At 32.8% G+C, this 14,822-nt stretch overlaps 1 protein-coding gene across 1 annotated transcript in view; it reads left to right on the forward strand.

The window, feature by feature from the left end:
- Positions 1 to 14,822, forward strand: part of VPS13A (vacuolar protein sorting 13 homolog A) — a 101,159-nt gene that overhangs the window by 77,904 nt on the left and 8,433 nt on the right. The window contains exons 56-68 of the mRNA XM_084225488.1: positions 151 to 297; positions 839 to 920; positions 2,196 to 2,265; positions 2,842 to 2,947; positions 3,312 to 3,425; positions 4,804 to 4,949; positions 5,069 to 5,150; positions 5,778 to 5,891; positions 6,329 to 6,404; positions 6,524 to 6,687; positions 7,061 to 7,106; positions 7,372 to 7,495; positions 8,458 to 8,572. Coding sequence (XP_084081614.1) covers positions 151 to 297; positions 839 to 920; positions 2,196 to 2,265; positions 2,842 to 2,947; positions 3,312 to 3,425; positions 4,804 to 4,949; positions 5,069 to 5,150; positions 5,778 to 5,891; positions 6,329 to 6,404; positions 6,524 to 6,687; positions 7,061 to 7,106; positions 7,372 to 7,495; positions 8,458 to 8,572 — 1,386 coding nt within the window. The remainder of the gene's footprint in view (positions 1 to 150; positions 298 to 838; positions 921 to 2,195; positions 2,266 to 2,841; positions 2,948 to 3,311; positions 3,426 to 4,803; positions 4,950 to 5,068; positions 5,151 to 5,777; positions 5,892 to 6,328; positions 6,405 to 6,523; positions 6,688 to 7,060; positions 7,107 to 7,371; positions 7,496 to 8,457; positions 8,573 to 14,822) is intronic.

Below are 14,822 nucleotides of genomic sequence, written 5' to 3' on the forward strand. Positions count from 1 at the left end.
GAAAATTATGACATCTAACTTAAAAGGTGCAGAACTTTTACTGCTGAGCTTTACAGTATAGCTGAACAGTGTAAATTTTTAAGTATATTATATGAAGCAGGATTTTAAAATACTTGGCATACTAAATTTTCTTTAATAATAATACAATAGGTATGTTTAACTCCTAATGGAATGAACATGACAATTCAACAGCCAAATGAGATTCCTATCAGAAGAAATTATCTCCCAGCTTTAAAAGTGGAATACAGTTCCTCTGCACATCAGAAGTCTTTCAGAATTCAAATTTACAGGATACAGGTGAGTTATGTCAAAAAGTAGTTGTTATGTATTCTGAAAAAACAACTTCTGTGGAAACTTGGGTTAATTTCTAGAATTGTTTGGATTTCTCATGTTTTCAATTTAATAGTAATCATTGGCTTTTACATTAGTGCTTCTCAATCTTTGAAATTACTACTTTAGTGCTTCTTGGAAAAAAAGGAAGATAAATATGACTGTTCAGAAAAAATATTTGGCATTCATCTTACTTGCTTTTTCTTGGAGCATTTCTGTATAACAAGGAAAAAGAGGTGAAATTTCTTGTCTTGTTATGCTCAATATTTTAAGAACAAATCCTTTGCAAAACTTTTGTGGACCATTGATTACTACCAATTTAAAGAAACTTCGATTATTAGATTTTGAAAATAGATATATTTTAAGTATAGTAGTGGTTTTTTCCTGTTTTTGGATTGGTGGAAAGCCACAGGTAAAGATCATATCTCTAGAGTTTGTCCTGGTTTTAAAATATTTCACTATTGAAAAGCTCATGTGCTGTACCTTGTCCTGTCCTTACCCCTACTAGATACAAAACCAGATTCCTGGAGCCATATTTCCCTTTGTGTTCTATCCTATTAAACCTCCAAAGTCCATCACCTTGGATTCAGGTTTGTTCTTGTTTAACATAATCCTTCCTTTTAAAATAAAAGAAAACTTGCTTGTACTGAAGTTAATAATTTTATCAGATTTATCACTTTTATCAGGTGAAGTCTGCATGAGCTTTCTGACTGCAGATAATAGAAATAAAAATGGTAGAAGTAAGGAAGCAGTTACCCCTACAAAGAAGATATACAGAACACTGTTTCAACAGTTAACAATAAACAGAAAAAAAGAAAATGTGGTTTTTTTGTCATTATTGTACCTTTTAAGAGAATCTTTTTGGCCCATTATGTAATTTATTGTGGAGAACATATGACGTGAAAATTACTTAATAAATTTAAAAGGAGGTTTTCAGTTCAGATCACTGCTAAAATTTAATGATGACTAATATATGAGAAGACTTGTCTGTTCATAAGATAAGTTTTGTTAATTTTGATGGTAATGAATCTGTGGCACTGTTGCTGTGCTACTTACATTTGGAGTTTTGGGGCAGTGAGGATTCACTTGTCGTCTTTAGTCTTCCACTATTTCCCTACCACTCTAGTATCATGCAGTGCATATCCTAGGAATCTATCTGAAGTAATCTTAACTACTAAGAAAAGAAATGTGCCTAAGCTCAGAGTTGTTAAGTGAAGCTTATAAGCTCTCCAGATGGCAAATTATATTTTGTATGGGTTTTAGGTAGCTTTCTCCATTGCTTGGAGCATAGAGCATAGAGTTCAATGTTGCTATACTATGTGATGAACTGGAGTCTTTCATTAATTTTTTCACACTGAAGTCACTTGAAAAACCTAAGTAATATCAAAAGGGATTCTGAATTGAGACAAAGAGTACTGCTTGCAATTTTATTCAGAAGCTAGTGGGATGTCAGTTGTTCATTTTGAATATGATTGGTTTTAAGCTACGCTGCATGAATCTGCAGAATTCATTTTTGTTTGTTTAGTTTATATTTTTGTATCAGCCATTGGAAAATCTTATTCCATGACTAAAGAAATTACATAAATCTAATATTATATCAATATTAATTTGCTTTTAAATGAAAATGGTGCATTTTCAGTTAAATAGCATTTTGATGTTTCATTTCATCCTTGTCTTCCTATTACTTTCTGTTCCTGCTCTTTTCCCTGTCTTAGTTTTCCTGCCAATAATATCCATTATGTAATCCTGTTGTACAGGATTGAGAAAAACCTGAATGCATATGACATTTTCATAAAAAAACTTAGGAAGTTATGTATATCATATAATAATCCGTGCTGATCTCTTTTTATTTGACAACTTCATAGCACCAAAACCGTTTACTGATGTCAGTATTGTCATGAGAACTGCAGGACACTCACAAATAACTCATATTAAGTAAGTATTTTGACATGTTCCATCTCTATTGCTATTGGATATATTCAGTCAAGCATTAAAATTAAAATTATTACAGAGGCAAACATAATGAAAAGTCATTTTAACACAAACTCAGTCTTGGAATCTCAGAGCATTTTAACAGAGATGAAAGCTCAGTGTCCCGAAGAATAAAGCAAGGATTTTTAGATGCCTTTTAATGCGTATTTTTAGTAATCTTTATTTAGAAAAAATTCTATGTATAGTGGTGCTATATACAGTGTTAAATGCTGCTATGTGTTTAAAATTGTTTTGATTATTTGGAAATGTGTTTATCTTACACCTAAGTGGGAAGCCTTCTTTTCACCAATGATGAATCCCTCAAAAAAAGCACAAAGCAAATAAAACAACAAAACCAACAACAAAATACACACACAAAAAACAATCCCCCAAAACCCCAAAACAAAAATCCGCACCAAATAAAACCCACCAAAGCCAGTACCTGATGTTGTGTAAATGGTCTAAATAACCTGTATTAAGCTTTAAGTGTTACATGTTTTTGTAGAACACCTTAGTAATTATTTTTTGTTTCATGTGCAGGTACTTTAAGGTTCTGATTCAAGAGATGGATCTCAGATTAGATCTTGGCTTTCTGTATGCAATTGGTGAATTCTTTACACAGACTGATGTGCCAAGTGACCAAGAGGTAGAAACCTTTTGTTGTTTGAAGATAAAGAGATATTAAATTTTTAACTATTCAGCTTGTATTTTTAAAAAAAATTAAAAATAATTTTCTGCATCCATATTAGTGGTTGATTTCTGTGTATCTGGGAATAATATGAAGCTATGAGATTTTAATTTACTGTTACCTGAGTCAGATAGTAGACTCCTTCCTTTATGCTCATCCTGTATGCTATGGAAAGAGGGCTTTAAGCTTTACAGTACAGGGACAATGAGCGGAGTTTGTACATGAGAGAGTACAAGTAATATTAGTCAATGTTTTGACAAATGACTAGTAGTTTTATGTACTCCAAATTTTGAAGAAATATCTTTTTCAAATGCATTTACAGCTAGAACTTTTCGAAAAGGATGTTGAATCTCTTCAAGAAGAATTAATGAGTGTGTCATCAATGGATACGTCACAAATCAGCTTGTATGAATACTTCCATATCTCTCCAATTAAGGTATTCCTTTTTCACATTATAGGCTGAGTTCACTCTCTGAAAATTTTTTGTCTTGTGCAGGATAGTAGGCAGTGGAAATAAAGATTGAAACAGCTGATTTAAAAAAAAAAAAACGGGCCAAGAAAGTATTTTCATTGTAACCAACTAACTTAGTACTGCACGCTTATGGCTTACTTAATGAGTAATTTTTTTTTCATTTTATTATTTTTGAGTTCCTTGTAAAATGCTTGTTTGTGTGCACACAGGGTATTATGGATTGGAAAATTATGTAATTTCTAAAAAAACATGCGTAGCCAGGGTAGGAGGTTAGTGTGCAGCTGACATTATGACAACTGTTATAGGACTTTATAGGCTCTATAACAGTTGTTAAGAGAGTCTCCCATCTATCCATGGGGGAAGTAGATCAAAGAGTTATTTGAGTTGCACCTCTTTGCATTATCTTGTGAGATGTTAGAAATTATATTTGACAAGAAAAAATGCAGAGAGGAAATAGGATGGAATACATGTGCTTGAGTTTTTATTAAAAGCTTTGTCTTTAGTAGTTATGGATTAAGTGACAATAACTCTGCAAGATAAACTGTGTATCACTGAAATGAGCTACAGTTAAGCTCTGTTATAACATACTGAATGTTGCGTGATACTGTCTTCAGAGAGTCAGAAACAGGCATAACTTCCTTGAATCTGATTTTGAAAATGGCTCGATAGATTTCTACCATTTTGGGTCATGAAAGCCATTTGAGCAATTTTCCTGAATGTTTTTCTTTTCTGATTGCTTTGAAACAAATGCTTTGGTTATTTCACGCGTGCACAGGTAGGATTTTTCCTGTATGCATATTGCAGTAATTATTTGGCACCTGCAAAACTTGTGTTAGTAATTATTTGTTTTCAAGGTTTTATGTTACATTCTTACTTGGACACTATGCTGTGTTGTCATTTTCTGTCTGCTTTGATATGGGTACAACTTAGACAAACTAAATGTTTCAAAAATGAGTTAATAATCTAAGTTACAGCTGAAAGAATCCGGAGGCCATCTCTGAAAACAGAAGTAAGCAGTTTCAAGTTCTTGTTTTCTTAAAGGTTTAAATTCTTCACTTTAGTGAAGTTTAAATTCTTTTAGTTTTAATTCATAAAGTTAAAATTTTTAATTTAAAGTTTTAATTCATAAAGTTTAAATTCTTCACTTCAGCTTTAAATGTTGATGGGCTTTTTTTGGCCTACATTATGTATTTGTGTACTCTGTTACAAAGTCAGACTGGTTTCAGTCAGATGAGAAATGTCCTAACTCAATTTTTAAATCATCTAAAAGATTATAAAGATACAAATATCATACATCTAACAACTAACCATGTTATTTCCCAATCTCATTTTTATCCTTCAGTTACACTTGAGCTTTTCACTCAGTACCGGTGGAGAAGACAGTAACAAAGAAGAAAGAAAGAATGAATTGATACCATTTCAGTCCTTGAATCTCCTGCTGAAGAGCATAGGGGCTACCCTTACAGATGTACAAGATATTGTCTTTAAGTAGGTTAAAAATACGAATGTAAAAATCACTCACAAAGATTATACCAATATTACATATGTTGAGTTTTATTTTGTTCTGCATAATAAGGGTTTACTTTTTCCCTTGTCTCTCTTTTTAGGTTGGCATTCTTTGAGCTCAGATATCACTTCTGTACTACACAGCAGCTTCAATCAGCAGTTATAAGGCATTATTCAAAACAGGTGAGAAGAAGAAAATGTCAATATTCCAATACATGTTTATTTTGAAACTGCTTACTGTGCATTTTCATTCTATTGAACAAAATAAAATTTACTTTTGTCCTTGTATTTATGTACAAATGTTAAATAAATGCATACAAACCAATTACTAATTAATAGGATTTTATTGCCTTGCCAAGTGGCATGGATAATAAAACAGGTTGCTGGGATAGGGGAAGCAGACACGATGGAGTTCTGATAGAACATGATTGGCATTAAAATACTAATGCAATTCCTTGGACATTAGTACTATTCAAATCATAGTACCTTTTTGGCTTTTGTGTACTGTTGAAAGTCCTGTCATTCAGTGGCGAGAATCCAACAAAAATACTTTTGCATAAAATAACTAGTCCTCTCCATCCATCATTAATAATAAGGGACTACTGTAATGCTTTTAAGTAATGTTGCTTCTTGACTTACATAATACGGTTTACTCACTGATTTTCTCATCTTTTACTTTTCTGGACAATTTTGAGGTTTTTATATTGAACTCATGTTTCTTTCCCTGTTTTAATCTGAGATACTCTACTGTTTGCATTTGTTTTAGTATAATTTAGGAAATATTTTCACTAATACCTATTTTCATTGTAGGCTATTAAACAAATGTATATTCTTATTCTTGGCCTTGATGTGTTGGGTAATCCATTTGGATTCATAAGAGGCTTGTCTGAAGGAGTAGAAGCTTTTTTCTATGAACCATATCAGGTAAAATTCTCTGCTGCCCTTTTACAAGTAGATAGGTAGACATTGTACTGAAAATCTATAATACCTTTTTGGTTTTAAATTTAGATTTAGAATTGAAAATTTCAAGTGAAAATGCCTGGAAAACTCAAGTGAGAGTAAAACGGACAGAGATGTCTACTTAACTACCAAAAGGCCGTTTCTTACCTTTCTTACAGTTCATACCTTAAAATAAATGTTTCACTTCTCCTTACAATAAGCAGACTTCAGGGAATTAATTATTATTCTAAAATTGTCTGTCGTTCTGTCACAGGAGCTTTGGTGAGTGCTTTCACAGTTTATCACTCAGTGTCATCCTGTTTTCCTCTTTGTTATAAATCCCAATAAAAATGGAAGATTTAAAAATATATAAGGCATACTATTCAAAGCTCATTATGAGTGTATCCTTTTTTTTCTCATAGGGAGCCATCCAGGGTCCTGAGGAATTTATAGAGGGAATGGCACTAGGATTTAAAGCGCTGGTAGGGGGAGCTGTTGGTAAGTTATAGTCCTGTGATGGTAGTTCACCTAATAGTGTACAATAGACATGAGTATTTGTACAAATTTGCAAATTTGTAAATTGCATTAGAATTATAATTTGGTTTATATTCCATTAGGTGGATTAGCAGGAGCTGCCTCAAGAATCACAGGTGCTATGGCAAAAGGAGTAGCTGCAATAACTATGGATGAAGATTACCAGCAAAAAAGGAGAGAAGCCATGAACAAACAACCCACTGGTCTGAGGGAGGGTATCACTCGTGGTGGAAAAGGACTAGTTTCTGTAAGGAGGAAAACAAAAATTAATTAATTTTATGTAGGCAAGAGTGCCAGTTGCTTATTGTGTTCACCAGAGAGTTGTTGGTTTTCAATTTTTTTTAGTTAGTTTTTTTTTAGTTTCTTAATTTTACTTTTGGTTTTGCAGGTGTATAGCTACAATTAAATGTTAGTTTTATAGAAAAATGCAAGAGGGCAGAAGAGAAGGTAGAAACTGTGAAGCAGGTGCCTCTAATTCTGTTGGCTTGTAGTGAATTCCAAAATACTCCCAACACATGCACTTTGAGGCTATTCACGAATGAAGTAGAAAGAAAAATGTTAAAAAAGAAAAATATTCTATGGAAGCATGTTTGTAATGTCTGTTTTGTTTATCCTGGTAGGGTTTTGTCAGTGGCATAACAGGAATAGTTACAAAACCAATAAGAGGTAAGTTTGGTCTTGATGCATTAACTGTTTGCTCAATGGTAAATTCTTGATATTTGATGAGCTGTTGTAAATCAGAGTTATAAAACTTTGTCAAGATTTTATATTCCTGCTGACTTACAGTTTAAATGTTGTTTACATGAACTTTGTGTGGAGACTATGTAGTTGTGTATCAAATAAGATTTGTAATTAAATGCTAATAAAACTTGTTAAGATTTTCAGAGAAACCCTGTGGTTTATAATGATTTACTCCTGTTAATGATTTTAGGTGCTCAGGAAGAAGGAGCAGCCGGTTTTTTCAAAGGCGTTGGAAAAGGCTTAGTTGGAGCAGTAGCTAGGCCGACTGGTGGAATCATAGATATGGCAAGCAGCACATTTCAGGGTATTAAAAAGTAAGTAAAGTAAGTGTACAGAATATCATATGAAAGAGACAATAGTAATACTAGTAGTACTTTGTGTCTTTGTATCACTTCTATGTTATTTACATAATAAATAGTTGCTCTTTAACAAAATCCACACTTGATATAATTTTAAAAACAGAGACACAAATCTCAGCTATTTCTAGCATTACTGAAAAAAACTAGTTTAAATGTCTCAGCAATCAGACTTCCTTCGACTAATGATTTTTAACTTTTACTCCAAATAAGCAGGAAAACAAAGGACTTCTCAGATGCGTTCAAAGTTACTTTACATATTATTACTACTTTATGAAATTATTTCCAAAACCACTAGATGATGCCAGTCTCAGAACTATGTTAAGACTACATTTAAATATTGTGATAGTCTTACTTTAATAAATTCATTGATGAAGATTATTCCACATTATTACTTTATATTGTTATTTATGTTTATATTGTTATGAGCAATAAAGGAGGAGACAGTTTTGAAGAGGCACATAGTAACTTTAAATACAATTGTTCAGTGGCCTTGTTCTAGTGAGTTGGATCACTTCTGTTACCATAAGAATGCCAGTCTCTTTTGTTTTCCTGTTCAAGTTTTTTAGCAGAGAAGTGCAAGAAAAATATCAGAGTGAAATATGGTACAGTTCTATTCTATATGGTACAGTTGTCTTTACTTGTGAAGTTTTGAAGTGCAGTAGTTAGACTAATTAAGTATTTGCAGATACATGCTGCTCTGTGCCATCTAATTTGATAATTGTTATTCTTGGAAATAGGCTTCTGAGTCTATTGCTGTTTTATGTAATGTCTGTTACTATGCCAAAGTGCATATATAGACAGCAATAATTGTTATACAAGTACTTGAATTTAATTTGTGTACAAAATAATTTAGTTCCTTGGCTAAATAGAGTTGAGTGGAGATATTGATATGTGTCTTAAATCTTCTGCTCTGTCAGGGTTGCAGATTCATCAGAAGATGTGATAAGCCTGCGACCACCTCGCTTCTTTGGTGAAGATGGAGTTATTAGACCTTACAGATTAAGAGATGGAACTGGAAGTCAAATGTTACAGGTGAAGAAAATGAAAGATAAATTTTTGACATAAATTTAAACTCATCTTACATAGAAATAAATACTTTAGAATTTCCCTCTTCCTAAATTCCCATTCACTTCTTACCTAGTAACTCCATAGCCAAGAATTTAATTTAATTTCTTATGCACATAACCACACTGGGGATTTGGCTGCTGTGGTACAATTTTTGAGGGAGACACCATAAAGTAGATCAGTATATCTATAAAAGTTTATGCACAGAGCATTCTGAAGAAAGAAAAAGGTTTATATGTGCCAATGAAAAGTTTTATGCCTTTAAATTTTTTTGGGTGAAAATTGTTGATAAATACACGTAGTTTTTTCAGTAATTTTATAATACACGTGGCTTAAACAGTGACTTTTAAGTCTCAATTTTGTGTAAAACAGCATTTTAAAGACGCTTTTAAGACACTAGAAATAGTTGTATTTATGTCATACTGAAGCCTTTGAAAGAACATAAACAGTTCTGAAATGGAATACTGTTTGGAGGAAGTATATGCTGAACAGCTCTTACTTTTTAATGATTCATCTGCCATTTAAGCAAATTTGACTCAAAAAATTCCCCTCACATAGGGAAATAATTTCAGTTGTGATGCACACAGCTTACTTACTGTTTTTTCTTTTTGTTAGAATAAAACTTCTTTCTAAAAATGTTCAACCATAACAAATAAAGTAGTAATTAGTGATTGCATAAATTTAAACAGAATTTTAAAAATACCCATGGAAGGATTCACAGTGTGCTACAAAAATATTGTACCAGAGTAACCTTTTTGGAGAAATAAATGAGAATGTAGTAGCCTTTGGAGAGTATTTTATGACTAATTTTGATTATTCCTACAGCTGTTTGTTCCATGTTGAGTTCCATTCTTGTTTCGGTTCCTCCTGCATTTCATTAGTTTGTCATTCATTTTCTGGTCGAATAGGATTGATCTGTTGGGGATACCTTAGCTATGTTCATTGTTCCATTCACTGGTCATGTAGTTCAGCCAATTGTGAAAGTGCTTTGATAATATACACTATACCTGTGCCTTTCTTGTAAATGAGATGGCTTTAACCTCTGCTCTCCAATTTAGAACTGGTGTCATCGAGCCTTAACTACCCTCTGCCCTATGGTAGTTAGAAGCTACTACTGATGGATAGCATAAATTTGTTACTAATCTTTATCCTCTTTTTGCTAAGAAAATTAATTTTCAAACTTCCCCTTGTCTGTTTTGAAGTAACCTCTGCTCTCCAATTTAGAACTGGTGTCATTGAGCCTTAACTACCCTCTGCCCTATGGTAGTTAGAAGCTACTACTGATGGATAGCATAAATTTGTTACTAATCTTTATCCTCTTTTTGCTAAGAAAATTAATTTTCAAACTTCCCCTTGTCTGTTTTGAAGTATATTGCTAAAACAAATGCTAGCAAACAGTCAGCTCTAATGAGCTGACTTTACATTGCCTTTGCTTCTTAAATTTGTAAATTTTTATATTTTGGTTTTTTTTCTGAGAAACCTTTACAAAAAGGTAACTTGTAATTTTAATTTTTCTGTATTGTATGGCCAAGTACAGTACCTTCCATTATCCAACTTAAAGTACGCTAAGGCGTGGCCTTGTGTAATGCCTTTGATATTTTGTGATGGGAGCCACCATTTGAATGTAGCTAAAACTGAAGGATTGTTAGCTTCATATTAGTTTTTGCTATTGATGATTCTAAGGCAAAATTACTCTTGAAGAAATGTTTTCAGAGCTCCAAGCAGAGTAGACAGGTCTTCCTATATATAGTCAAATAAGAAAATAGAGATTTGCATTTTTTTCCCCAGTCATTCAGTCATTAAATTCTGCTATAGGATATTGGGTGTCTTAATTTAACCCTTAAGTATACTAATGTTTTTGGTTCTTAGTGTTTGTGGTTTTAGAGCTGTTACTTTGTTTTGCATGAGACTGAGTGTGTTGCATGTCCACTATTTCAAAGAATTTGAATAGAATAATATTTTCTTATGGATAAAAGATTTCTCTCTGCTTTTGCAATGCTTCTTTGCATACAGGTCTGGTGACTGGTCACACTGTGGTCACTGTATTGTAGCTTTTCAACAGATTGCAGGATTAGGTTGGAATAAACTTCTTTTGGTGATTTAGAGATTGTATATGCTGATCAAAGGAAATAGGATATAGGTTATTTTGTGTGCTCATACTGTGCCCTAAACTTAGGATGTCGCATCAGAATTTCTGTTTTCTGTGGTTTTATTTTGCTTTAATTAACAAGCTTGCCAGGCAAACTAGTACTTTTAAACTAATACTTCTGCTTTCTTCTTCCCTTACCATGCTTTCAGAAAAGGCAGGCCTACAAAGAGTGGACTATGGCTCACAGTAGTAGTGATGATGATGACAGTTAGGATAATGTGAATTGTAACAGATATACATGGCCTTTGTCACATTCTTTTGACCTTTAAGTTTTAAATGTTGCTGCTATAATTCCCGCTGAGAAATCGGGGTTTTGTGATACTAAATTCTTACTTTTTAAACTGTGAAAAAAATGTGGGGATATTAAAATGTATGATGATGAGTGCTAGGCAAACAAGCAAATAATATAATAAAGATAGTCTTACAGATAAACCCAGGCGTTAGGTAAAATAGTATTGAATAATATGAAGAAATAATACCATGACTTAGAGTTTATTTCCAGATGTATTTTTATCCACTGTGTTTAATGTTTTTTGCATTTATATAAGTGTTTAACAGGGTTTATTTACTATTGCTTTAAATGTGTTTAGTAAAACTTTACTGATTTGTACAGTCGTTATTGGTGTTAAAATGCTGTTTGACTGTTTTATTCAATTACTATTTCAAAAGTATTTTGTCTGCTTTTCTTCTTAACAATAAACATGTCTAAAGTATATCTAAAATGGATTCATCTGTTCTGTTCCAACATTATTTCTCATGTTTCCTGGAACTAGATAGTGTAAGAACACTAAATGGCTTATAAAGGTATTTAATAGATAAAACACATACATTATTCAAGAAACGTTATCATAAACTTTTAGTTTCTCATTTATCGTTTGTTTTACCATAATTTTTAATGCTTAATTTGTGTAACTTTTGGTATCCTTAAACATGTGAAATAACAGTTTATTTTGGTTTTAATTTTGACTACAAATTATTTGTTTGGTAAGTCAATATTTTTATTTTCATAACAACAACAACAACAAAAGTAAAAAATCTGCCCCAGAACTAAACTCCATGTAAAAACCACATACAGATGTAAAAAGAATATCATTAGTTCTTCAAGACATTGTAATAAAACATACATAATATGCAAAAGTGTTTAGTTTTTTATTTACCTAGACATTGGGGGATGATGGGAAAGTGTGAACACTGATCGACTACAATTTGGTATTATAAATTCTACCAAATACCTTTACAAATTTCTGGTTTCTTAAAAAGGTATTTATTCCATATTCACTTGCAGAAATGCTTGCAGTGTTTTCTTGTTCTTTTTTTGTGGTTTGTTACTGAATTCAGATTTTTGTGTTGCACTTTAAGATATCTTGGAATAGATAATTCTGTACCTATATTAAAATGAGAATTAATTCTTCTGCCACTATCTGGGCACTTGGCATTGCTCTAAAATAGTAAGAGCTTCTGAAATGTTTGCATATTCAGTGAGGTCGTTCATTGTCTCTTGGCATCCATTTATCAAAATTCTGGGGAAAGGACCATTAAAATTGTTAAGATTGTTTATTCTGGCACTGTGCATTCAAGAACTGCTATATAGGGTGATCTCTTGGGCAGTTACCCTTTGTCCTTAATGTCACAGAGAAAAAGGTGGACAAACTAAGTTTGGGAGATGGTTTTAGCTGAAATTGCTGATGCTTATGATTGCTACAGGTCATGTGTTCCTATTTGTTTTGTAATGCTGTCACCTCAAAAGAATGCCTTGCAGAAACAAATGAAAGGCTCTGTTGCAGTGTGTTACTGCCTGAAACATTGTGGGAAGGATTTTGAATGTTTCAGGTGCAAATGGATCTCCTATATTTCTTTGAAGAACACAGGAAGTAATTTTGCTCTTCAGTTCTGAAAAAAGACGCATGATGTCAAAAAGTTGAGGAAATTGTTAGGTGTAACATAATGGAAAGGTTACTGTGACATTTAATTAACTTTACTAGGTTTTGAAAATTTGGAATACTGTTACTTAACGTTATATTTTTCCTTTGTGCTGCTTTACTGCAATTTGTTTTTTTATCCTATAAAATTGTTTTTCTTTTGTAATGACAGATCTTATCAGGAAATGCATTAGAAATGTCATAATTTTTGGACAAAAATTTACCTAGGTTTTAAATTTTTTAACTTAAAATCCTACAAGTTTATGCAGAACATGGAGGTAAAATTAGTACATGAATGATAGTATTTCTGGGTCAGATATTACTAATTCAAGTTACAGTGCAGTATAAATGAAAAGAATTTGTTCTTTACTTGCTAGATTAAAAGGGTGTAGAATGCTAAGTTTAAAAAAAAAGCCCAACAAAACTAACAACTCCAGCTGGAGTTGGCAAATATGATTATATGCCCTAAAATATTTTGTATCTTTGGTATAGTTCTATTTTTCTACTTTTTAAGTTTTTGTGTTAGTAAAAAATATAGTAATTTTGTACAAGTATTTTACTTGTTTCTCTCTTGAGTCTACGCTTCTCTGAACATAAATAGAAAAAAAAATAAATTGGATCTGTGGATATGGGGATTTGAGATAACAAAAAATTTTACCATCTGAGATATTAGTACTTACTTTCTCTTTAGGTCATGGGACAAAAAGCTGTGAAAACTAATAGCAGAAACTGATGTTCTTTCGGGTTGGAAAAATCCCCAGAACTAAAACAAAAATGTAGAAACAGTTAGAGATTATTTTCTTTAGGGATTTAAGGTAACAGAGCAAAGAAGAGAGACCACATTTTCAAATTTTTTTTCTTCAATTTAAAGTATTTTAACAGTTGAACTTTTGGCTGCATAATTCCACCATCCCATCCCTTTTAACTGCTGAACTGAATTTGAAGTCCAGTGCTGTCCCTGAAAACTTCAAGTCCAAGTACCCTCCTTTTGTCTCAGATTGCTAAATTTTGTGCTGTTGACAAATTGACAATGCAGCTTTTCCCAAGAGTTCAGTTTTACTCTTACAGTGACTTGTGTAACTTCCTCCTTGCTGAGGTGAATAACTGGCTGTGCTCTTTAACTTTGATGTCATCCAGTACATCCTTTTTGTTCAGGCCTCTCTGGTTGTCTGTTTTTCTCATGATGCTCTGTAGGCATAGGTCAGTGCCAGGGGATACTTTACACCATTTTGAGGATCATTTAATAGTCTGTTTATGCATAAATTTTTACTAGTCATTTCCAGAAGCAACAGATGTGCAAGGTCTTGGCCCTGCTAGGGAATAAAGCTGAAAGACTGGTTTGGTGCTTTTGAAGCTGAGTCATTAGCAGTTGCGCCGTACAGTCAGTGGTTCTCTGTGTCAATGTCTACCCAATCTCAAAATGTATGCAAAATATTTTTGTTATTATTATTTCTAATTTTCTTTTTTAACTTGTGAGTTTGTGAGGATGTTTATACTGTGTTGTATAAGGTTGCTGCACATTATGTTACTTCAGAGAAGACAGTCCTTCAAAGTGTGCTTCAGTACCATATCATCTTGTATTGGAGGTGTTCAGCTTTTGGTTTAGTGATTCTTTTTGGTCATGAGCTTCGTATCAGGTAGGATACTGAAGTGATTTGAGCAGCCCCTTGTTCCTTAGTATTCACACTTTGGTCTGCCAGGAAGAACATCTGAGGATTAGGAAAAGTATGTCATGCTAACCCTTGCTGTCTTTCCCTCACTGCTCTTGAGCTTGGTTTCAAATCATAACGTAAACATCCATATTCTTAAGTACCCTAAAACTAAGGTTTCACTTTGCAGAATTACATTCTTTATGAAGTTCAAAATAACTTCATTTTTATTTGACATTGTCCAGACTCTTACCAGGTATTCATGCATGCCATCTAGTTTGCTGATCCCTTTACTGAGTCACAGATGTCATGATCTGTCCTGCTTTGGAAAACCTTGTCTGTCTAGGTTAAAGGAAAAAGTAGGATCCTTACCACTTAAATATGCAACATTTGGATATTATTACATAGCCATTGCCCAATCCCAAACAGAAGACAGTTATGGGAAGCTGTCTGAAACCAGCTGACACCAATTGTTCCAGAGGAATATGGAAGTCTGCATT

The sequence above is a fragment of the Fringilla coelebs genome (genome assembly GCF_963513975.1).
Source record: "Fringilla coelebs genome assembly, chromosome: Z".
NCBI lineage: Eukaryota > Metazoa > Chordata > Aves > Passeriformes > Fringillidae > Fringilla > Fringilla coelebs.